General features: G+C 36.3%; 3 protein-coding genes across 3 annotated transcripts in view; 2 read left to right on the forward strand and 1 right to left on the reverse strand.

The window, feature by feature from the left end:
- Positions 1-1,116: 1,116 nt before the first annotated feature.
- trmt2b (tRNA methyltransferase 2 homolog B) lies at positions 1,117-2,970 on the reverse strand. The gene has a single exon (XM_055170104.2). It carries the CDS (start codon positions 2,710-2,712, stop codon positions 1,282-1,284), a length of 1,431 nt encoding a protein of 476 aa, XP_055026079.2. The 5' UTR covers positions 2,713-2,970; the 3' UTR covers positions 1,117-1,281.
- A 768-nt stretch (positions 2,971-3,738) lies between these two features.
- On the forward strand, positions 3,739-7,964 carry dnajb12a (DnaJ heat shock protein family (Hsp40) member B12a). The gene is made up of 9 exons (XM_073873349.1): positions 3,739-3,925; positions 4,534-4,711; positions 4,800-4,945; positions 5,033-5,206; positions 5,324-5,403; positions 5,623-5,732; positions 6,021-6,189; positions 6,844-6,982; positions 7,103-7,964. The coding sequence occupies exons 1-8, from the start codon at positions 3,793-3,795 to the stop codon at positions 6,970-6,972; spliced, it is 1,119 nt and encodes a 372-aa protein (XP_073729450.1). The 5' UTR covers positions 3,739-3,792; the 3' UTR covers positions 6,973-6,982; positions 7,103-7,964.
- Positions 7,965-16,073: 8,109 nt separating this feature from the next.
- The window catches only part of spock2 (SPARC (osteonectin), cwcv and kazal like domains proteoglycan 2), a 42,199-nt gene continuing 33,095 nt past the window's right edge, over positions 16,074-25,177 (forward strand). The window contains exon 1 of the mRNA XM_055170214.2: positions 16,074-16,363. Coding sequence (XP_055026189.1) covers positions 16,175-16,363 — 189 coding nt within the window. The 5' untranslated portion in view covers positions 16,074-16,174. The remainder of the gene's footprint in view (positions 16,364-25,177) is intronic.

Here is a 25,177-nt window from a genome sequence, read left to right on the forward strand (position 1 = left end):
AATAGTAAAGGTTTTGCTCATTTTAATGCTTGTTTTACTTTAAATATTTGTGCTCTTGAGATCCCAGTATGGGCACTGGTCCTCTGACTGAGAAACACTGCTGTAAAGCTATTTCATATAAGTGAATTAAAGTACAGTCAACTGAAAGTCATTTCACCTGAATTCACTTATTAAAGTCTTATAATACTATAAAATATACTTGAAATGAGTATTTAAATTTTCCATAAATAAAAGCTAATTTTCTTACCAGGTCTGAGGGGACAGCACAAGTCTTGAGCATATGGAATAAACAGTATACTTTTCCATACCCAGATCTCATTTCCAACTTAAAATGTAACACTCATGAGCATATTACAGCAATTGAATAGGATTGTACTTACATGGACATTTATGCACATTTTAATCCAATTCAACTTACAGTGCAATCAACGGTAATGTTATCAGTATGTGTGTTGACTGGGTGTCAAACCAATGACCTTTGCGCTTCTAACACATGCTCACCAGAAGACTTTTCATTTTGCACTTCTCATTTTATCTGTGCAGTGTGCACTTGATCCTATTTTTCTAGTTCTAAGTATGATATTTAATGTAAAGTAGGATTCATTCAAATAATTACATTTGCCTATCTAACTAATACAAAACTGAATCATGTTGAAGGAGGCCAATATCAGTTGTCTTCTTTCCAAGGCAAAACAGTCAGAATGTGGCCAACGTGGATGTCTTGGCATAACTGCAGCACATTGTGTTAGCTATATCTTACTGTATTCGGTGGTACACCCTTTAAACTTTGTTGGAAATTCGTAATATTTCAAAAACACACTTAAATTTAACAAAAAATATGTTGCTGGATAATTGCATGTCTTGCAACTAGGCTACACTCTAAAAAAATGCTGGGTTACTTTCAACGCAACATTGGCTGATGGGTTGCATTAACGCAGAAAATGTTTATATTTGACCCAACAATGGGTTCAAATAACCCAGCATTTTGGGTTCAAACAACCCAACAGGCTGGGCTTGTCCCTTTTTGACCCAACACGTTACTGCACAAAATGGAGAAATGTCCCAATAGCACCCTCTAGTGATAATGTAAGTGATTTGTTCACACAATTAATAACATTCAAAATAAATATGTTACTGTAATATTGTGTCTTTCTGATATTTATACATTTATGACATTTAAGGTGGTAATTATACTGAACACTTTGCATTCACATTCAATGGTTTATAGATATTCATGTTTGTTATGTTACAAAATGATTCATTTCCTTCAATCAGTATTTTCTATCTCTCAAAAACAAGCACGAGTTCACAGTGAGGAGTGTGTGGAAACAGGTCCACAGGAACAGCCACGACTGGTTTAAAGGCTTCCCCGTTGATCTTCCTCTGAAAATTCGATCCACAGCAAAGATCCCTAAAGTTCCTCATTGCCTCGCCATCAGGTTTGCATGATATGTAGACAAGCCTTCTTATTGCTGGGTGATTTCTTAAGGCTCTGACAACTCGATAATGCAGGCCAGCCCTGGACGGATTCACAACGGCTGTCAGCCCACCGTAAGAACCCAACGTAGGCATCAAATTTGGTAGAACAACCTCTGCTTTGCCTGAAAGAAATTCACAGTTATTTACTCCATTTAGTTCTGCATTATACTTGGCGTCCTCAACTGCCTGCTCAATAAGCTCTATGCCAATCACTCTCTCCATCTGTGGAGATAATGAAATGCCAATTGCTCCTGTACCACAGCAGATATCCAGAAGGGTACCACCAACACAAGTCCTATTCAGATCCGCAACAGTCCGGTACAAAGCCTCTGCTGCTCCCCTGTTCACCTGGAAAAAAGAATCAGCAGATATTCTGAACTTAAATCCAAGCACCTCCTCAAAGATATGAGGCTGTCCATAGAGAAGCTGATAGGGGGATTGTTCATGACTGCATCGGGTCATTGTACTCTCCTGAAAGTAAAGCGAATCCAACTGACAAACTGCACCGGGACCTTCTGTGAAGTATTCGACCAGGTCAGCTTTATGGATGGAAATCTCCTCAGGTGTCAGTTGTTGAGGATGGAAGTAAACTATAGCCATAGTGTGGCCGGCAGAATTCGTTCTTATAGTGATTTCTCTCCAGTGACCACCATCGTGAAACAAAATACATGGGTTTAGGGGTGAGAGACGTATAAAACGTTCGTAATACCTCGCGACCATCTTGTGCTTCGGAGGCATGTTCAAGAGGTGGTCGCCATGGACACAAACAATGTTACCCCTTTTTCCAATGTAAAATCCAACAGTCTTTGGGTTTCCGTCTACTCCTGTGTTGACAGAGAAGGTTGACTTATTGCGGTATCCATCAATCACTGGTGAGGGTACTATGGGCAGAAGGGGGAATCTTAAATCATCTGGTTTATGGGGTGAATCCTGGGCCAGCTTTGTCATCTCAAGTAAAATTTTGTGCTGTTGTTCTTGTTTCCATTTAAGCTGCTCCTCATAACTCAGTCTCCATAGAGGAGTCACGGCATCAGCCAGTCTCTCTTCCCAGGAGAGCGAGTGCCAGTGGGCAGGTAGATCAGGTTTCCCTTTTCTCTTTACAGGCTTACTGTCAGTATTGACAAAACTGTGACGTAATACTGAATAACTAAAGCACGCTTTCGGTTGAGTGATTATTTGTCTTAGCACCGGGGAAAATAAATGAAAGCCCATTGTTTTTAAGGCATTGGTCATTGATGCCTATTTTAGTCAGTTATGCAGCACATGACGGCACACACTCAAACACATTTCAAATGCTGTAATATCAGACGTCCAGAGTTGAACTGTGTACCGTAATATAAAACTTACGTACTGGCAACAGTCCTGAAAACAGTTTTTGTTTGCACAAGCTTTCCTCTTGTTTATGTTCATAACAAGTTAAACTGAAAGCTGCTCATTTCGGTTACGCAAGATAATACGTTACTCACTAGCAGACCCACTCTGTCTCTGTGGCCGTTTCTCAATCCGAAATTTGCAGCCTTCGGAGGTCGCATATCCAGGCTGCATACGTCATCAAGACTGTCTTATTTCAAAATATTAACAATTATAAAGTTGACTATTATTCTCGGTTAATAGTAAATTGTTGTAATATGCTCATGACTCGCGAATGTAATGCTCAGTTAACTTAAATAAACCAGGTTTGATGACGTATGCAGCCTGCATATTCGATCTCCGCAGGTTGCAGCCTTTGGATTGAGAAATGGCCCCGGTTGAGCAGGGCAAGCAAGGGTTGGTTTCCGGTCTGAATAGAAATAATTTTTTTTATTTTCAAGATTCAAAGTAGCAAGTTCAGAAAACATTTCACATAGTTTCATGTATTTTGTAAACAGCAATAGAGAATTAGATAACAATTGTAGCTAGATAATAAACTATATACGCGAAGTCAAATAACTTGAGCAAACACGCAATTATCAATATAAAGAAAAAATACATACAAATCATAATAAAAACAAATATTTTAAACAGATTGCTGTTTAAAAACATCGTATGTAAACAAAAAGAAAAAGAACAGCAAGCAAGGAAAAATATTATAAATTAATTATTATTTCTAATAATATAAAAGTGTGCATAATTGCTTCTTTACGTTTTTCATAAGAGTCTAAAATATTGCCTAACATTATTTATGATTAAAAATGTATGAAGCGCCACCATTTTCTTTCCTGGGTAAAGTGGACGTTCTATGCGCTATTGAAAATGTCTTTAAATGGTTGTAAACGTCATCAAGGTGCGTCTGACGCGTCAGGAAAGAGATCAGTCATCAGTTCCGCCGTCGCAATGGAATCAAACAAGGACGAAGCGGAACGCTGCATTGAAATTGCCATCGCAGCACTGCGAGATAATCGACACGACAAAGCCAGACGCTTTTTAGAAAAGGCACAGAAACTGTTTCCCACCGAGAAGGTGAAAGGTGCGTGTGATGTCAATAAGTGTTTACCGGAGATCATAAGAGGTCTGGCCACAGGATAAACCTCAGTAGTAAGATGACGGTTATGGCTCTGGAACCCTCATCCTAAATGATTTTTACTAGTAAAATGCACATTGTGTTTTCTTGCAGCACTTATTTTGTGCTTTTGGTTATATACTACTGACTTAGACTTAGAATAGAGCCGATGTCCGTAATCATACTAGTAGTAATAAAGAAAATGTAGTAGTACTAATGCTTATTCTAAAAAAATGATGTGTAATATTCTGTATTTATGTTTAGTATTTAAGGCAATATGTGACCCTGTCTGTGAAAACCAAGCTAACCTAAAAAAAAAAGTATTATTTACTGTTTTCTACATAAAATCCTCCTACATAATGTAAAATAAAACATTCTGTGAAGAAATAACCTTGATATCTATAGTCTTGACTGAGTAAGGTCTTATCAAAGATTGAAACTAAAGTGACATTTTTAGACTTTGATGGTCCTAATCTCACAAGACTTTTGCATGGTTTTCACATACTGGTGTATCTTATGTTGTATACACATTGATGCAATTCCTCCTGATTTAAATGCAAGTGTTCTCACTTTAGCTTTACTAGAGTCTATTGCTGAGAACGGAGGACCTTCCACAAATAAAGAAAACATTGGGGAAAATGACGGTGCTGGTTTACGAAGCAGACTGCACAGCAATGAAGAACACTCCTCTGAACATGGTGCCACAGAGTCATCCAAACCCTATACAACAGAACAGCTGGATGCTGTCAAAAGGTCTGTTGTTGTTACCGACTACTTTCATAAAAGACCATAACATTCTGTGATATACATCATTATGTGATCTATGTTTCCCTTAATGTAGAATTAAAAGGTGTAAGGACTATTATGAAATTCTTGGCGTCACTAAAGAAGCCACTGAGGATGATCTAAAAAAAGCTTACCGAAAGTTAGCTTTGAAGTTTCATCCAGATAAAAACCACGCACCTGGTGCCACTGAAGCATTTAAAGGTAGCATACGTGATTTAAACTCATGCATTTAGGATTTATTTTATGGTGAAGGTTCACAAAAATTTTTGTTCATACTGCCCTAAACAGCTATAGGTAATGCTTACGCAGTTCTAAGTAATACTGAAAAAAGGCGACAGTATGATGTCTATGGAGAAGAGAAAGCCAATCCGTCTCAACATAGGACCTATCACAGAAATTTTGAGGCCGATATTTCCCCTGAAGACCTCTTTAATATGTTCTTTGGAGGTGGTTTTCCAACTAGTAAGTAGTTTGAATATTGCTTTGCTCAGTGTTATTGTAAGTTGACCTTTTACGTTTTAGATATCAAAATCAATGTGGTTTAGTTATTATAGGCACTAAAATATTGTGTCTTTTTAGGTAATGTGCATGTGTACAGCAATGGCAGGATGAGGTTTGCTCATCAACACCGACATGAACGACGAGAACACCAGAGAGAGGTAACCGACTACACATCAATAGTGTTAGAGATTGATTTTGATTTATTTATCTGTGTCAAAAATGTGTTTGCATGGTAAAAATGCAGTTATTATTGATGTATACTAAATAGTGAAATGTGGTGTCTCTTAAATTAACTGGGAATTTGTCTTGGAAGTTATTTGAGCAGCTTGTTTATTATGTCATTGTGCATTGTTCATTAAATGATTTTTATTTTCTAGGGTGGCCTTGCTTTGTTTGTACAGCTCATGCCTATACTCATACTGATCATAGTCTCAGCTCTCAGCCAGATGATGGTTTCCAGTCCCCCATATAGCCTCAGCCATAGATCGTAAGATCATGTGTATTACTTTCTTTAAAAATGCATGTCTCATTTGTGTATTATCTGTATTATTTTCTTGTGTTGCATAAACATCATAGTTATAACATTGTGTGTGTTTTTGAGTTAAATTCTGTCAAATTCTGTTGTAAGATATTGTTGGTTCAGTTTTAATTTTTGTAAACCTGACCTCTAGGGAGTTTGTAAGCCAGAATATCTCGTAAAGCATCTTCATACGATTGACTTGCAGGTGATAACCATCTCTGACGTTGGTAAAATATTAACATCTCCCCATTGCAGATCCACAGGTCACACAAACAGGCGACAGACTGCAACTCTGAAGGTGCCTTACTATGTGGGCGATCACTTCTCAGAGGAATATACAGGAATGAAACTGAAGAATGTTGAACAAAATGTGGAAGAGGACTATATATCAAACCTGAGGAACAACTGCTGGAAAGAGAAACAACAGAGTATGTGGATAAGTGATGTAGAATAGGGATGGAATTAGAAACATGTCTATACATCTTAGAGGCCATTTACACAACATTGCTAGTTTGTGTTTTTATGCGCTTTGGCTGTTCGTTTACACGACATTGGTATTTGGGGTCCTGAAAAATGCAATCTTTTAAAAAAAGGGACCTTGTCGTCTCCTTCTAAATTATTCAAACATGAATCTGCGATAACGGTGACGTCAAGCGAATGTTTCAATTCAATATAGACAAGCACGAGTATAACAGAAACAATTGCCTACAGGACTGTGTTTGCGCAGCTCAAGTTTATTAATACTTTAACAAAGTTTACAAAGTTTTGCCACTTTATACTCGAGTCACTTGTAGTAATATCATCCGTCTAAACAAAACTGCTGTTTTTGTCACCTTTATTGTTTGTGTTCATCGCTCTGTAGATTTGTCGCATACATGAAATTTTAAAAAAATGAATTGTTATGTAAACATAGCCTTAGCTTTTCAAAATTCTGATGCTTTCCTGTGAAACTGCTTAATAATGCATGAGTTTTCTGTGTGATCGTACCTCTACATTTGTTTTCAACTTTCCATGTCCACTCAGTTAAAGACTAATTCAATTTTGTTTAATTATCTGACAACATTTTTGATCTGTTTTGCAGAAGGAAGGCTTGTTGTATCGTGCACGTTATTTTGGAGACACGGACTTGTACCAAAGGGCGCAAAAAATGGCAACACCCAGTTGCTCAAAGCTTTCAGACATACAAGTTCTGTTATATGGACAATGAGTAGCAAAAAGTAAGTTCATACATCATGTTTTGATTTCCCTATCTGATTTTTCATTTAACTTTATGTGAAATTGTCAAAATATATTTGCATATGCATCAGGGTGTTGTGTGTTATTTAATTTGCTTTCAGGTCCTGTTTTGAAGGCGCTCAACAATGATTTTGTACAGAAATGGTCTGCTGGGCTAAATTGGGACATTGTACCCATCGAAGCAAGGAGCAAAGTAGCCGGTGCCACAGGGGCTTTGTCCTTCAACATTTCTGGAAAGCTGCGACTCCTGGAAGATCTTAACATTGATTTAAAAATGCGTTGAATTAAGTATGAAAAATAGATAGTTGAGAAAGTAAATGGCTGTTTATTGGTAATCAATGCTGCTAGCTTACTGCTTTTATATTTACAACTCTCTTCTCGAGCATTTTTCAAACCATATTTGGGTTTTCTGAGCCAACTGTAAAATTTTAGTAGTTCTGGATCTGTTTATTTGACCACAGGAAATTAAAGCATAACGCTAGGGTCATTCACCATTTAATGAATTGTTCACTGTGGTTTTGCCTGTTAGATTTTTAAAAAGAATGTTTAAGATTGATGCAAATGAGAAAATATTTGTATTTATTAAATTGTATCATACTATAACTTCTCCATTTAATTTATTCCTTAAGATAGAAAAGGACCATTGTAAGCATTAATTTTTATTTAATTTTTATTTACTATAAATGTTTTGAAGTGTAGATTGAGAGTTCTGAAGCATATTCAAGTGCCTTGCCATCTCCAGTCTTGCAGTATACTGTTACTCCCCACATGTAATATAGGAAGATAAAAGCATCAGTGTTTGGACTGATGTGTTTAGTGTTTTGACCAAATAGTCTTGTCCCCCATGTTTCACATTCTCGTAGTTCCATGTAACATTTTATGTAAAAAGCCTGTAATGTAGCCTACACAATATAGTTACTCTAAAAGACGTGACATAAAAAGTAATAAATTTTCTTTCTAAAATGTTTAGTGTTTTAATAATTATGCTTAATTACTGTATGAAATCCATTCCTCACATTTTTAAATGTTGACTTTGGTATTCAAATGTAAGTGCTTTAAGATTGTGTTGCCTAATTTTTCATTCAACTTTATTTTATAGCACTTTGTTCAGTTTTGCATTGTTGCAAAGAAACTACATTAGTACATTTTAGAATAAAACCATATTTATACAAGAAAAATCTTAAAAGCAGTTTAGATTATAGGACTAAATTTGGGAGTATACAACTTTGTAGTCTCGCGTAGCCAGACCTTCAATACTTCAACAGATTGTGGGCGTGACGTCTGAGGCTGAGACTAACAACTTTGTAACCTAAATGGGTTATAAAACTATAACCCTGTTTACTCTTGAACTTAATGTGAATAATAATGCATCATAATGATTTCCTGAAGCATTCTTATTCATATTAACCTCATAAGACCCGAGCTTTGGTTTGGCTTGCATTTAGATTTCTTCCCGTTATTTGGGGTTCAGAAACCAATAAATATAATAACCAAATATTTCTTTGAACATAAAGCAGTGTAATTGTCCACGTTTGTGTACAACAGGTTCCAGTTACACAGAATTAAGTATTATGGTCCAAACAAAAGATGTGGTCCATACCAGGTCTTTTATGTTAAAATGAATTAAAGTGGGGAATTAAAATGGATATGGCAACACAATTTTTTAATTTTATTTTATTATGGACGTGCTCAATGCAATTTAATTGTTATAAAAGTTATATTTGCGAAAGTTTGGGCAGTGTTTGACTCTGTGATAAACACTGTAGGTGTCTAAACAAACATTTGCATATTGAAATCTGTGTTGTAATACCGATATTACACACAGGGAGGCAATCACAAGCCTTTATACTAGAAAACAATAAAGAAAATGGTAGAAATATTACACCATTGTCTCTTTATAACAGATCTATTCTGTGTTTGTTTGTTTTTTGTAATAAAAAAACCCCATTCAAACATAACCTCACATCCTTTGACTAGTTATTCCCTCTTAATTAAAAATTAACCCTATAAACCATTTCCACATTGAAGTTCAACGATCCATAACAACCTAACAACATGTGTAATGTAACGGCCCAATGATGTCTGAGGTAAGACTAAGAGCCTGCATCATCAATACTGTCAATGTTTTTGGGTAATGAAATATAATAGCAGCTTGTTTGTTATGTGTTAGGTGTTTTTTTTTCAAATGAATATTTTTATTATCCAGGGTCACATGTAGCTTGTGCCTATTCATACTGATTATATGCGGTCAGCCAGATGATGGTTTCAAGTAATCCAATATGTTAATTAATTTTTTTTAAATTAAAATCTACATTTTAAAGCTGAAACATGTTTATCTTGTTTTGTAAGGCCTCTTAGTTTTGGTTGACTTGCAGGTGATAAATATCTCTGACGCTGTTAAAATGTTTCACCCATTGCAGATCCACAGGCTATACAAACTTGCGACACACTGCCACTCTGAAGGTGCCTTACTATGTGGGCGATCACTTCTCGGAATATACCGGAATGAATGTGAAGAATGTTGAACAAAGTGTGGAGGAGGACTACATATCAAACCTGAGGAACTGCTGGAAAGAAAATAAAAACAAAGAGTGTGGACACTATGTGGTCTGTGTTTAAAAAGCAGCCAATATCTCCGAAGCACCTGAGAAACTTGAGCAATGTTTTTATGCTTTTTATGAATCTGCACACAAACATCTTGAAGACGTCTATTTGATGTCTGCGTTTACATCTGCAAGACGTATTATTTAGATTGTTTGCTCATCTGCAATACGTCTCTGAGACGTTTCCTAAAAGATGTCATATAGACATATTGAAGACATCTGCAAGACGTTTTTGATTTAGAATATATGTAAAGCAGCTCTTTCTAAGACCTTTATAAGACGTTTTTACACACCAGATGTATTCCAGATCTCCAGATCTTTACCAGACATCTTGCAGACGTACCTGTGCTATCTGGGATAGCTGTCAGTAATAGATGTTTAGATATGATGTGCATTGAAACAAAGTTTTACCTTTTCCAAATGGTTTTAACCTTAAATCTCTTTAAATTCATGAATGGATAAAATTGCCTCTGATATTAAAGAAGTAGTTCTGATAGTTTTGTGTGGTGGAAAATATTTTAGTAAACAAAGGTAAATGTTTTCCACCAAAGGTTCGTACATCATGGTTCTCTAATTTTTCTTCTTTCTCTATGCATTAAAGATGCATTGTGTAGCTTTTAGAAAGATCTCTTGACAGAAATGCAATATAATATACTATATATATAAACTATTATCAGTGGTGCATAAAGACCTTACACAATAAAATGTATGTTTTTATTACCTTAGAATAAGTCATTTTTATCTACATACATTGTCCCCTTACATGGAATTTTGCGCCACCATAGAAATACAAAAGCCCTACATGGTTTATAGGGTGCGTTTTGTCACTATGTTGTCTCAGACGTTGACATGTTTGTCCTGTGGCGGCTACCGTAGCTTCACTATATGCATTTCGAAAAGGGATTGAGCTGTGGACTGAGCCGTTGGTTGCAATTCACCATCTCACCACTAGATGCCGCTAAAGATCTACACAATGCACCTTTAATATTGAAGAAGGTACCTGGAAGATTAAAGAGCACCTATTATCTTATTCACGATTTTACATTTCATTTGGTGTGTAAATGTGTATCAGTTCATGTTAATGATATGCAAAAGGTACAAATCCCAAAGTAAACAATGACGCAAGTTATATACAGACACGGTTTTAATGTTTTAGTATCCTTACCAATCTGTTATATCCTGCTCAAGCTGTGCCAGTATAGGTTGATCGATCAGCTTGGTCATCTGCATTTTCTGGATCAGATTTGGTATAGATAAGGTAGTAAAGTAAAGACGTAGTAAAGACAATATTAACTCCTGTCAGATATTGCATTGGCAGCTAATCTTCCAAACGTGGTAAGGAGCATCACATTTCCGGGTGACGATAGAGGTATTCAGGCCAATCAGAACGTTCTGGTTTAGCTGGCCAATCACGTTTTTCAGAACAATGAACTTTGTACAAAATCAACGCGTTTTAGGGAGGCAAGGCATAGAGGAGCAACAATAATGTACGGTATGTCGAAAATAATTCGGTTTTTAAATCATAAACCACGCAAGTGCATTGCATTACACCAAATACACAAAATAACATAGATTTAGCAACGCAATAGGTGCTAAAAATGCTATTGAAGAATTACAAATGAAAAGGTCTCTTTGTTTATAATCATTTCTATTAGAGTACTATTCATTTTATTACAACTCTCCATGCATTATAGGTTTTTGAAGATGATTTTACTACAACATCAACAATTTTCTATGATCAATCATAAAATATGTTATTGGTATTACACTAAGATGTCGTAAAATTATATGTTGTAATTTCATGAAATCATGCGCTGAGCTGAATTAATGGGCTGCACAAAGAAGGGAGGAGCTATAGACCAATTGCTAGACTGCATTGAGTAGCCAGTAACCATAGAAACAACATGTTTTATGAAAGAAGACGTCTGTTTGGTCTGTGCCTACTGATGTTTAAAGTCTTGAAACCTTTATTTACTTCAGAACTAACTGATTGTGTTTTACAAGGTTAGTTGACTACAAAACATGTTACTGAGAAATTTAAACCATGTTAAGGGAATTTATTTTACACTTTTTAAATTCAATGATCATTTAAATGTGAATGGGATTGTGGTTGATATCAAGTAGAAACACAAGCCACAAGATGTACCTAAACTGTGTCTATGTGTGTGTGTTAACCAAAACACTGTTCCATTTAAGATGTGATTTATTGCTGGACAGGACGAAAAGGATCCCAGCTCCCAGGGGTGGGTACAGGAGAAAATCTGATGTTGGCTAAGTCTTGCTGAGATGCGTTTTTCCTGCATTTCCAATGCACAGCACAGCGACTTTAGGTGTAAAGTTACATTTAAGGTTAACATAGAGATCTAAGTCACTTATCTAGTTGGCCATGAAATATGTCTTGGGAAAATTAATTTCCTTAAGTTGCAGTATTGTACTGTAATGTATGAAAATGTCACGCCATTTAAAATGTTGCACGCTTTTGGAAGACTAACCTTAAACAATACAAAAATACTTCTGTCAGCAATTTTTTTTCCAGAATTGCTGTATTAAGAGGAAAACATACATCAGAGACACCTCTTATAGGCCTGAGGTGGGTCATATCTGCAGTATGGCTCTATTTGGCTCTATTTATATATTTTTTTTTTGGCTCTATAATATATTTTTCTAGAAATTCTATTTGCAGAAATATATTTTGGAATATGTTTGCTGAAATATTTTTTGGAATATGTTTGCTGAAATATATTTTGGAATATGTTTGCTAAAATATATTTTGGAATATGAAGAGTTTTGTTGCAAAACGAGATAAATAAATTTTTTTAATTGTTCAGAAATCTCGTTTTTTGATTGTGCATTCCAATTAATATCAATTGAACTGCAGTTGGTTTGTTTTGATTTAAACCTTCATAACTTAAAAAATAATAACATGTTAACATAATAAAAACATGTTTTGACAAAAATGTAAAAAAAATGGATTTATCTCGTTTTGCAAAGAAACTCTTCATCTGTTTGCTGAAATATATTTTGGAATATGTTTACAAAAATATATTTTTAAAATATGTTTACAAAAATATATTTGGAAAATATGTTTACAAAAATATATTTGGAAAATATGTTTACAAAAATATATTTGGAAAATATGTTTACAAAAATATATTTGGAAAATATGTTTACAAAAATATATTTGGAAAATATGTTTACAAAAATATATTTGGAAAATATGTTTACAAAAATATATTTGGAAAATATGTTTACAAAAATATATTTGGAAAATATGTTTACAAAAATATATTTGGAAAATATATTTGTAAAATATATCACCAATATATATTTTTGGCATTTTTTGTATATTTTGAAATATATTTTAAAATAAATACATTTTAAAGCATTAAAATTATAGGAAATATATTCACGTCACATTGGAAGAAAAACTTTGTTACGAACCTGCAAACATAACAATTTTAAAAACGTTAAATATAAATACATTTTCAACTTCAAAAATATACTTTATAAAATTAATTTCTATTAAGCATATATATTTTGGCAAATAATTAATTTTTGCCATTTTGTGATGTAAAATTAGCAATGTATTTGCTTGCCATTAAAATACATTTTGAAATATATTGAGATATGAAGGTTAAAACTAAATATATTTTCAAATTCAAAAATATATTCAGTTGAGCATTACTTTATACAAAATGTATTTAACATAATTATATTTAAAATATATTTTTGGCCAGAGATTTTTTTTTTTTTGCCGTATGGGTTTATATAGAGTTTGGGGTTGACACGGAGCTTAATTGGAGCAACCTTAACCCACCATCTAAAGACTTCTTCACATTACATTAGAAGCTTATAAGTACAGGCCGGCCGCACTTTGTAAGATCAATATGCCGCACTTTAAAACAAAACCTAGTGACATGACAGCCTTCCCATGTTCTTTGCCATGTTAATGTTCTTGTATATTTCCATCCGTCTCAAGTTTCTTTTAAGAAAACCACCACCAAGAATCAGCAAAACCAAATCATGGAGAAACATATCAGTATCACTAAAATCACTCAGAGGCAAACACTGTGCATTGTAATAATATCATCACTAGAGATGAAAGAGAGTGAAATGGAGGGTAAGTGTAGTTTGCCTTTACTGCAGAATATCAGTAGGGGAAGTGACACTGTACCGCGGTGTTGGGAAGTGCTGAGGGCAGTAAAAAACCTGCATCCTGTCCCAGTCCACAACATCACCTCTTACCATGGTAGATGAATGGGATGATGACAGTCAACTATATTTAAAGTGTTTATTTTGTGTGTATTATTTGTGTCAATGGGTGAAAGTTTAATGTTGAAAATCATCTTTTAGAAAAAGTACACTGTGATACTGATACATATAGCAACAAAACATGTAAGTATGTGGAGGTTTACATTGCTTGCCTGGAGCTGTGTGTTCATTTGAATCAGGTGTTCTCATGAGTGACAACTATGGTCAAATATGAAGACCACTTGAAACCCCCTGTGGGACTTTCAGGACTGAGTTACACTACACTCTGACATATTCACACACAGAAAAACAATGTCATGTATGTTCCTGTCAATCAGTGCTTTGCATGTTATATCACGTTGGTGTCAATATCATGGTGCACATTCTAACCACTTCAGGTGTCCCTTTTGTTATAATTCAGATAATAAATACACATTTGCTGGTCTAATAAATGCACCTGATCATACTATATTACATTTTATGCATTATATAATAATATATAATTATGATAGATTTTTTCCCCTCAAATTAGTGTGAAACAGTGGCAAGGCCACTATTTTAAACTAACTAAGGGGACCTTGGTGAAATAGGGTGGACCTCAATGCCTACTCTCAAATTACATCATTTTCCAATATAGTGGTTAAATAGATTACATTAAGTTTTTTTTAATTAATGGATTGAATAATTTTCAGATCAGCAAAACTGGAGTTGGGAAAATAAAGAAAAAGTTCCTCCTGTTCCTTAAAGGGATAGTTCACTCTCATGTTGTTACAAACCTCCATAAATTTCTTTGTTCTGATGAACACAAAAGTTTTGAGAAATGTTTGTAACCAAACTGTTTGTGGACCCCATTGTACTATGGAAGTTAATGGGGTCCATGGTTTGTTAATATTTCTCAAAATATCTTCCTTTGTGTTCATCTGAACAAATACATTTATACAGGTTTGTAACAACATGAGGGTCAGGAAATGATGACAGAATTTTCTTTTTGGGTGAACTATCCCTTTAAGGTATTGCATTAGACAACACAAGAGACAAATGCAGATCTGAACAAAACAGACTTAATAAAAATAAAATTGAATAATAAGTAAAATAAGAACTAGCCAGCTTACAGCAAAGTTACAGCAAGAATACAATATACTGTAAAATATCCCAATAAAAATTTACCCAGAATGCAATACAAACTACTCTATATGGTATTTTATTTAATTGTAATGTAGAAATATTGTATTGTACTGTGTAGTTATTTACAATATTTCACTGTATTATTTACAGTGACATCTAAGAGTGTCAATATTGTACACAAACTACTTCTGTGCAAACATGTGCAACCAGTGCAATAAGTATAGACAGTTTCAGCGGCAACAGCATAAACAAATGGCTTTTGGACCAAACTTAACTTTCGGTGGACTTTGCATACAATCAGTAATAACAAAGTCCTTTAGATTATACAGGCACAATAAATAACCAGTAAATTACCTTAATTCAAAATCCAGAAGCGTATCAACCATTACACAAAGCTAACATTACGGTGTAAAATCAATGTATTCAGTGTTACAGATTCTTCAATTCTTATGACTGCCAAATCCAGCGGTGATCCATGCTTACCATCTCCACTTGCCTTTTGGAAACCGAAACATTTTTATTTTTCACAAGGTATTTGTTCCAAAGGTCAGTTTAGTCAATAGCCACAGTGCCACACCATAAACAAGCACAGAGCGGAAGTTAACTTCGGGCCAGACGCGTAACCACGGCAACGCGCCTGCCTCATCAGAAAGAATGTATTTTCATTTTTGCCAAAACGGTATTGTACTGTTTTTTTTTTATTTTCTATTTATTGCTGTTTACACATTTCTTGTATCACACATTTTATGTATTGAGTTACATAATTGATTATTATTATTATTATTATTTTAGAAAATCTTGATTTTAAATGCCAGGGTTTACAGTAGTATACGTCCAGAATGACTTTCCTCTGTTTTTCAATTTCCCTTAGTGATCACTAGACAAAAATAAATCCAATGTCACTTACACTGTCAAATCATAATTTTTATTTGCACACTTTAAATTCTGATCACGCGTTCACTGCCAAGCTTGATAGTAGCAGCTCATTTCGTCTCTCTCTCTCTCTCTCTCTCTCTCTCTCTCTCTCTCTCTCTCTCTCTCTCTCTCTCTCTCTCTCTCTCTCTCTCTCTCTCTCTCTCTCTCTCTCTCGTAGAGGGAAGACGCATCCCGTAATCAGGTCACATTTCACTGTAGTCTCAGCATCCGTTTCTCGCGCTTTACAGCAGAGGAATCGGACATCAGACAGGCGGAATAATGGTGTGGATGAATGATCTGGGATGTCTTCTCGTCCCGTTGCTAATGCTCGTGCGGGTTTCCATGCAGGTGGACGTAAAGAACGGTAAAGAAGCCGAGAAAACAGGGAATTTCATGGAAGATGAACAGTGGCTGTCCACCATTTCCCAGTACAGTCACAAGATCAAGCACTGGAACCGCTTCAGAGATGTGAGTTTGTCTTTAAGAGTATCAATGATGACACTGCACGACGCTATCTGCTTTAGCTCTTGTCAATACTGATAGATTTGAAAGCGTCAGGATATGTTGAACATTATTCATAAGACACCATTTAGTACCAATAAATTAATTCACAACTAGCGGGATTGAAATTGAAATTGTGCAGTTTATAATAAAAATGTCCATGTACGTCCTGATAGCAATCATTTGCATTTTGTATAGCCAACACTGTTGTGGTGTTTACACAGACTTGTTTCAAAACAATGAACCATCTGTTCCTGTGTGTTTAATTGACAACATAGGTTTGATTACAAAATAAAGCAGATTGCATTGGAGTGTCAGTCATTGCCCAGCTGTTTAATCTTATGTAATAATAGGAATCTTTAATAATTGATAAGACCTCACATGTGTTCAGAGGGAGATTTATGAATTTATTAATCTCCTAAAGGTCGTATTGTAGAATAGAGTTATTATACAGGTATGTGTTAACTGCATGATGCTTTATCCAATTGTGTTTTTGTATAAATTTGCGGAAAATAATATCTCATCCCAAGCATTGTCAGAAAAAAACACTTTATTGTCAGGCAAAAATCAATAGCCCTAATGAATATGTAACATAGGTATTAAAAAACAGGTAGTGATATTTGACATCAGCATGTGACACACTGTTCTTGAAACTTAAAAGGGTTCTTCTCGGTCGTTCTCTGTTTGCACCTCAAATTGAAACATTAAACCGCCAAATAGAAAGCGTGATTTATCTCCGTCAGTGTTTGGCTGGCAGCTATTTTTACCCTTCTGGAAGTAGATTAAGTGTATAACTCCTTAAACGATTATGTAGAAAAACACATTTAAGAGATACAGCATTTTAATATCAGTGGTTTACAGGTTTAAACCAGGCCCTGCAGCAGACTGTGTATTCTCCAATCAATGGTCATTGATCACACCATCTCACATGAATAGCGGAGGAGCAATGCTTGTCCAACACATACGGGTGTTTTGCCGAAATAACAGCCCTCCTTTCTTTCACGAGAATCAAAACAGCCTTTTCTCTGTCTCTCTGGCCATCTAATTTAAATGCAGGTTGTTTTTTTCTTAAACTGTATACAAGCTGAATCACTTGCCATGAAATGCTTGCAGCTGTATAGTTGGGTTTGCAACGTCAGATAATTGGAATATTTTTATTATAAATGATAAATAAAACTTGTTGTTAAAGAATTCAAACTTGTGAAGTGTGCCTGGGGGAGAAGAAAATTGTAAAAGCCCTTGCACCATAAAAGCACACTTTTCTCAAAGCAAACATAGCAACAATTTTCATTATTTCTGGCTGCCTTGGCAACAAAAGCTTGGTTGGGTCAGACAAGAAAAGCAAGTCTTATTTAACAGTTTTGCCCTCCTGCTGAAAAAGAACAACATGCATACATCTTAAATAATCTGAAAAAAGGTCGTCAGCTGTTTCGGAGTCAGCTGGGCTATATATTTTTATTTTACACGACTTTCAAAGAAATGGCCCCTATGAATATCTACACTACAGTATGTTAACTTCACGGATTAACATACATTGCATTTGTAATTAGATATTGATTTAAATGCAGTCTCAATCCCGTCTCTTGCTTTTGCAAAAATAATCACTTTAAATTGCATGGGTTCAGAATCAGATCATGCTGACGTGTTTGCTGATGTTTATTATTCGGAGACCGCGAGGATTAACAAAAGCTCCGACACAGTTCTGCACCATTTTAATAGTCACCTGTTATCTCTGATCAGAGACAGAGATAAAACTGTTGAAGACTGAAAATTAATCTCTTTCTGAACACGGCTGATTTCATCTTTAAAGTGTTGCTAGTGACAAGGGCAAATAATTCAAATTGATGTTGGCTCTCAAAGTCCTTTGAGGTTCTTAGAGCTGAATAATGATACAACCAAGCTAACACTGATGAAAGCAGAACATGAAAGACTCACGAACGCACGCTGATGCACATGGGTTATGATTTGACATAAATATTTGATTTACTCTTTAAATTCCATTCATTGTGGATTTTTTACAGGAAGTAATTTTACTTCATACAGTAGGAGAAGTATTAATGGGACTGATGTCACTTCTCTTTTGATTTATTTACAAACCCTGTCATTTAAATTAAATGGGTCTTTTTTCATTTAAAGGTGCAGTGTGTAAATTTTAGTGGCATTTAGTGATGAGGTTGCGAATTGCAACCAACGCTCAGTCCACCGTTCACCGAAACGCATAGAGAAGCTACAGTAGCCGCCACAGTACAAACATGTCATCGTTGGAGACAAATTAGTAAAAAAAATTTGTCCATTAAGGGTTGTTGTAGAAACATGGTGGAACAAAATGGCGACTTCCATGTACAGTAAGGGGACCCTCAGTGTATGTAAATAAAAAGGTCTCGTTCTAAGTTAATAAACACATAACGGTTCATTATAAAAGGTCTTTATACACCACTGATAATATAGTTTTGTATATTATATTGCATTTCTGTCACAAGATTCTTCTAAAAGTTACACACTGCACCTTTTAAGAATGTATTAACGTCTTTTGTAGTATGATGATACAGAACCATGGCTTTAAGATCTTGTAATCTGTGGGGTTCAAATGGGTTTTATTTCCATATCTACAAATTGAATTTGAACCAGACTGATTATAAACTGATGATGGTGTCAGTCATCCTTTACAATCAATTTTCTTTTTTTACCCTAAAAAATTGGTTATTTTCAAACCAGCAGTGTATAAAAAAATTACAAATTCAGCCGTTGGGTAAAATTAACCCCAAAAAATTGTTTAAAGCCTATTTGACCCAACAAATACATTAAAACATCCAGTAAAAAAAACAGCATTTGTTAAATTACAACCCAGCATTTTTTTTAAAGTCTATACTGTGGAACCATATCCATTTAAATGGATTGTGAAAAATGACGGGCCAGGCCAAAATGCTATGTTTGCTATAAGTTACACTGTCCAATAGCATGTTTCACACCTAAAAGATGTCAGACATGCTGTTGTACATTTGGAAGACAAAATGTTTTACTTGGAATAAATCATTTAAAGTAAAACCAGCAACATGCATTACGAAAGTAAATAGGGTCATTTCAGTTTTTGTTTTACTTTAAAGTACTATGTTATCAAGTTATGGTTCTTTTTTAAATCGCAGTGACTCTATATTAGGAAAGATTGCAAACATCTGAAGATAATTACATACTGATCAACCCTAAGTGCTCATATTGAGTAGATTCAGGCTTAGTCAGGAACATCGCATAGACACTCAAAACTCACAGTGTGGGTTTAAACCACTTTTGTCATGCTCTCTTATCTTTTCCCATACAAGTGGAAAATTAATCTTATTTCATGGTCGGCATTTAAGACCAAATATACTGCAGAATGTAATAGATTAGATCACTTAAAATGACAAATCCCTGCTGGACACAATTAGATTCACAATTGCCTCTGCAACATTAAGTCTAACTTAGCTGTACATCAGATTTTTCTAGACAATATATCATCTTGAAAGATCTTGCTATATACAACTACATACAAGGAGCTCAGATGCGAAAGCCTCTAAATGCCACCTCCGTCAAAAATGAAGTAACGATATTAACCCAATGCCCTCAGCATTTATTATGCGTTCGTCAAATAATTTAGATTAAAATCCACTTAATCAGGCCATTCAGAGTCTGATTAAAATGATAATTTACAAGAAAACATGCCAGGAGCACCTAGAGGGTTTTGCATCTGAGCTCTTCATATATTTGCACCCCACACACTTCCTGTTAAAGGGGACATATCATGAAAATCTGACTTTTTCCTATGTTTAAGTTCTATACACTCTAAAAAAACAAACGGTGCTATACAGCACCAAAACAGTTGCCCCGGATCGCAACGACAGAAGAACCATTCCAGTGCCATACAGAACCGGTGAAGCACCAGTGAAGCACCAGTGTAGAACCATACAGGGGCCATATAGCACCACATATGGTTCTACATAGCACTATGTGGTTCTGCACGGGTGCTTCGCTGGTGCTTCACTGGTGCTTCGCCGGTTCTGTATGGCACTAGAGGTGGTTCTTCTGTCGTTGCGATCCGGGGCAGCTGTTTTGGTGCTATGTAGCACCGTTTGTTTTTTAGAGTGTAATTGGGTCCCCAATGCTTTCATCAACCTAGAAAACATGAAAAAGATCAACCCAGTAACTTAGTTTTGATAAACCATTCTCTGCAAGCATGTGAAAAAAATAAGTCATTGAAATTTGGCTCCCCTTGTGATGTCAGAAGGGGATAATACCCAGTGGCGGCTCGTGACTGCTCAAGCGAGGGGCGCAAATTCAAAATATGTGTTCAGAGTGTCATTTGTGTTGCTCGTGTTTTCAAAATATGTGTTTTTGTTGCGTCATGTGAACCATGTCCATCACGTGTTTTGTCAAAATAAGTGCCTGCTGCACACGCGTCAAAACCGTTTATGATAAAAGAGACGCTCACGTTCACAAAATACAGCAAGACACTCCCTTTACAGTAAACTTTGATTACACATGAGATTATACAAGTATCTGGCAAATGCGAGCGTCTCTTTTATCATAAACCCTTTAGACGCATCTGCAGCAGGCACTTATTTTGACAAGACACGTGATACACATAGGATCATTCGACGCACCAAACACATATTTTGAAATTACGAACCACACACATGACGGCCTACATACATTTTGTGACGAACGCATCGTGTTCACCGGCCGCCATTAATAATACCGCCCCTTAATCAGCACTATCCAACCACGGCACTGCCATTTAGTGCAGAGATCAGCTCATTTGCATTTTTAAGTACACACCCAAAAACGGCACATTTATGCTCACACCTACAAAGTGGCAATTTTAACATGCTATAATAAATGATCTGATATTTTGAGCTAAAACTTCACGTGGGGACACCAAAGAATTTTTTGACATCTTAATAAAGTCTTGTGAAATGTCCCTTTTAAAGAGAATGTCTCACAAACCAGGAGTGAATCTGTTATCTATTCCACGTAATGTAAACAACCAGCAGCGCTGCTGACCAATCCCGTGGTGGCTGGCAAACTCTCTCTTTCTCTCCCCCTTCACAATGTAGAAAAGGCTCATTAAAAATCTGTGCTTTCCCTCCGCTTCAGAACACTCTCGGCTTGCACCTGTTATTCAACCGCTACATTTTTAATGAAGCAAAAATGTTTCAAGCTTCAACTAAAAATGCTCTTCCATTTAACCATTCATTACTATTTCCTTTAAAATACCCATTTGTTCGTTCAGAGTGGGTGGAGGAAGGTTTTTTCCGTTTCTTAATTTATGAAATTTTCATTGTGGCTTAAATATTGAATGCGTTCGTCTTTTTCTGACAGAACTCTGCTTTATTTGGCACAGTTTGTGTTCACCTCTAATGAAATTAGCCGCAGTTTTTACATCAGCATTCGAATATGTGGAGAGATAGAAACTGCACAATATGTGTCTGTCGAATGAAGCGAGTGATTTCGTCTGACAAGCCTGCTAGACATGCATACCAACCGCAGAGAACCTCAGTGCTGGCCTGTCATGGCTCTGGTCCATAAGGATTCAAGTCACATGCATTTGGATGTGGGAATGCCCTAGCAACTGCCGGAGCAGCCTAGCATATGGTCCATAATTACTGATAATGCAGCATAAGATGATACATCCATATACGCCATTAAGATTTTATGGTGATAGATCAGCATTCACTGTGCTGGTACACAAATGCTAAGCGTTATGCTTTTTCTGGAGCATAGTCAGTGCATGCTTATGCACATCTGTTTTTCACTCTCAGGCCCGATTGAGAGACAGAACAGGCAGGTTGCTTGCTTGAAGGGAAAGGAAACTGAGTGCCGTGGGATGGCTGATGACAAAGGCAATGAGGGCAATGCAGCAGAATGTCTTAGCTAAAGAACATGAATGTAGGTGGGCTTTAATAGTGTTGAGAGAAACTGGCCTTTCATCATGCTGCTCTCGGGGTCTGCACCCTTCCTGTTTAATTTATCTTTTTATCTGGAGAATGCAGGTGCACGATAGACTCATTTTTGGAGGCTTTGGTCAAGCTCCATTCGAGAAAATCTCTTTTTTTACCTTCGAAATCTACAAGTGCTGTTACAATTGAAGCTAAAAATGAAAGCGACCTCACTTTTCTGCCATTCTCCAGAGCTTCTGGGAGTCTGAGTATAAAACACAGTGTTCTCTGAAGATCAAGCTGACCTACCAAATAAAACGGCTCTTGTTCCGGGCATCCAGTTACAAATACTAGCATGACGACGCTATTTTCTCCCCCAAAGGTTTCCTGTCCCGGATGAAGGCAGCATAATTCTCCCCTTCCAAGTCTGCTTGAAATACACAAAGACGTGCAAATGCCACAGTTAAGGGACACCAACTTTACAGACTCTAATCTCCAATAAAATGCATTAGGCCTCCAGCAATAATGAGATGGGGAAAACAAGGATTAATCCTAGAGAGAGCTGTAAAGGTATGGAGTTGACGTGACCTGTCATCCCCCCATCCCTTCCCCTCAGAGGTTCAGTCCTTCACATCCAGTGAATGCCTTATTGACTGCTGTTGGTGTCAGATTTGCTCATTTAAAAGCAGGTCTTGCCTCTGCTGTATCTCTCACTCTCACTTTTAGGGCTGTCAGTCGGTCCCATTGAGTTGCTGGGAGTGTTATTGAGTCTAAAGAGGCAGGAAGATTTAAGATTACTGACCAATGGATCTGGACAGAATGTACCCTTTTAAAGGATCCAAAAATGCTCTTTGTCAAGCTGTATGGCTCTATGGTTGATAGGGCATTGTAAAAAAATGATCAAAAATGGTCCCAAGCTTATTTAAAAAAAAAGTACACATCTGCACTTTAATACTTCATATTAGTACCCCAGAGGTACATAATGGTACTAAATGTATACAAATCTGTACCTAAACAATACATACTTTTCTGCCCCAGTGATGGCTAGACCATTTATTTAAAAAAATAAAGGTAACGGAAATGTTATGGTTGCTTGCTGTGCTTTATGTTTCCTTTAAGATCCTTTTACTTAAAAGGTTCTTTGAAGAACCAAAAAATGGTTCTTCTATGGCTTTGCTACAAAGTGTGAGAACATGCTTGATTTAAATGTGGGGTGCACAATTTTTGAGATTGGGTCGAGTACCAAAACACACATGTAGCCAATCATCAGTAAGAGGCATGTCTGCTAACCGACGTAGAGACATAGCGCAGTTATGCTAATTTGAAAACCACGCCCACCGGGGTAAAACAATCCAACTGTCTCCATTGACTTTGTGTTACGTGTGGCTGCCTCCTTGTCATTTCTGGCTTATAACAAAAAAACTGAATAAGGCCTAAAAGCTGCTGTGTGACAAGTTATACAGCTAACAAGCTAAAAACAGCTGAAATACTTTTTATAAGCTGTCAACCCCAAAAAATGAGCGTTTAAAGACACAATAGTGGATCGCCAACTACGTTTCTCTCTAGTGGGCGTAGTTCTAATAATAGCAGTACAATGAAAAGTTGCCTGTATCCACTTTTGTGTCTTTAAATGCACGTTTTTTGGGGGTCAACAGCTTATTAAACGTATTACTGTTTTTTTTTTGGCTTGTTAGCTGTACATCCTGTCACACAGCAGCTTTTGGGCATTATTCTGATTTTTGTTATAAGCCAGAAATGACAAGGAGGTGGCCTCTCACAATACAAAGTCATTGGAGACGGATGGATTGTTCCCCCCCCATTTGGAATGGTTTTCAGGTTATGAGGCATTGCGCTCTGTCTCTATTGTTGCCTGGGTTGCGTATATGTTGGGCGGGTCTATCAAAAGAAGCTTGAGATTCTATTGGGGTAGGGGCGTGTTTGTTTAGGTGATTTCAAATGTCAACATTGGCTTTCAGAGATCGTGCACCCCGTCTTTAATTTACACTTGCATTAGCCATTAAGAAAAACAGAAAATCTGCTAAGTATAGAAGTATTGTTAAAGGTGCAACTCTATCTCAAGGCATTTCATGGTGTAGTCACAAAATATTTGACTTATTTAATGTGTTCAAATTTGTGTTTTATGTCCTCAAGCACGGCTTTCTTTTTTTGTGCCATTTTATGTAGTTTTTTTTAAAAATCTATTTTCAAACCATTGCCGCTTGGGGTTGGGGTTAGATTTGGGATTTGGTTAGGATGTCATTTTATGTATTGGTTTCTACATTTTTTCCAGATTTTTAACTATTGTCACTTGGGATTAGATTTGGGTTAGGATGTCTGAAATGTAACAGTAATGCTGCATTCACACCAGCCGCGGTAGAGGCGTCAAGCGCGACCGATATTAATGTTAAGTCTATGTGAAGATGCATTGACACGCGTCTAGAGGTCTTGCGGCACGAATGAGGCGTTTAGCGTGGCGTGGTAAGCGCGATTCCGCCTCATTCGCGTGTCTTGTTTGCGGGAATGGCTAGAATTGAGCGCTGCCGCGGCAAACGCGCAAGTTGAAAAATTTTAACTTTGCCGAAAAATGAGCTACACTCTCAGAAATAAAGGCACAAAAGTTGTCACTGGGACAGTACCCTTTCAAAAACGTACACCTTTGTACCCAAAGAGTACATATTAGTACTTTGAACTGCCAAAATGTACCTTTAAAGGTACATATTTGTACCTAAATGGTACATATTAGGACCTTTTTTAAAGGGTACTGCCCCAGTGACAGCTTCGTACCTTTATTTTTGACAGTGTACGTTAACCTATCAAGAGCTTGCTCTAGTAGTGACGTGATTACGGGATGCCAGCGGAGTCGCAGAAGCCT

Source organism: Misgurnus anguillicaudatus, chromosome 11 (assembly GCF_027580225.2).
Source record: "Misgurnus anguillicaudatus chromosome 11, ASM2758022v2, whole genome shotgun sequence".
NCBI classification, from domain to species: domain Eukaryota; kingdom Metazoa; phylum Chordata; class Actinopteri; order Cypriniformes; family Cobitidae; genus Misgurnus; species Misgurnus anguillicaudatus.

What these genes read in the sequence shown, in the direction of transcription:
- trmt2b (XM_055170104.2), bottom strand. Translation starts at nt 2,712, where the DNA reads ATGACCAATGCCTTAAAAACAATGGGCTTTCATTTATTTTCCCCGGTG.
- dnajb12a (XM_073873349.1), top strand. Translation starts at nt 3,793, where the DNA reads ATGGAATCAAACAAGGACGAAGCGGAACGCTGCATTGAAATTGCCATC. An exon ending in TCCCACCGAGAAGGTGAAAG is followed by an intron (nt 3,926 to 4,533) that starts GTGCGTGTGATG and finishes TTCTCACTTTAG; the next exon opens with CTTTACTAGAGTCTATTGCT. An exon ending in TATAGCCTCAGCCATAGATC is followed by an intron (nt 5,733 to 6,020) that starts GTAAGATCATGT and finishes TCCCCATTGCAG; the next exon opens with ATCCACAGGTCACACAAACA.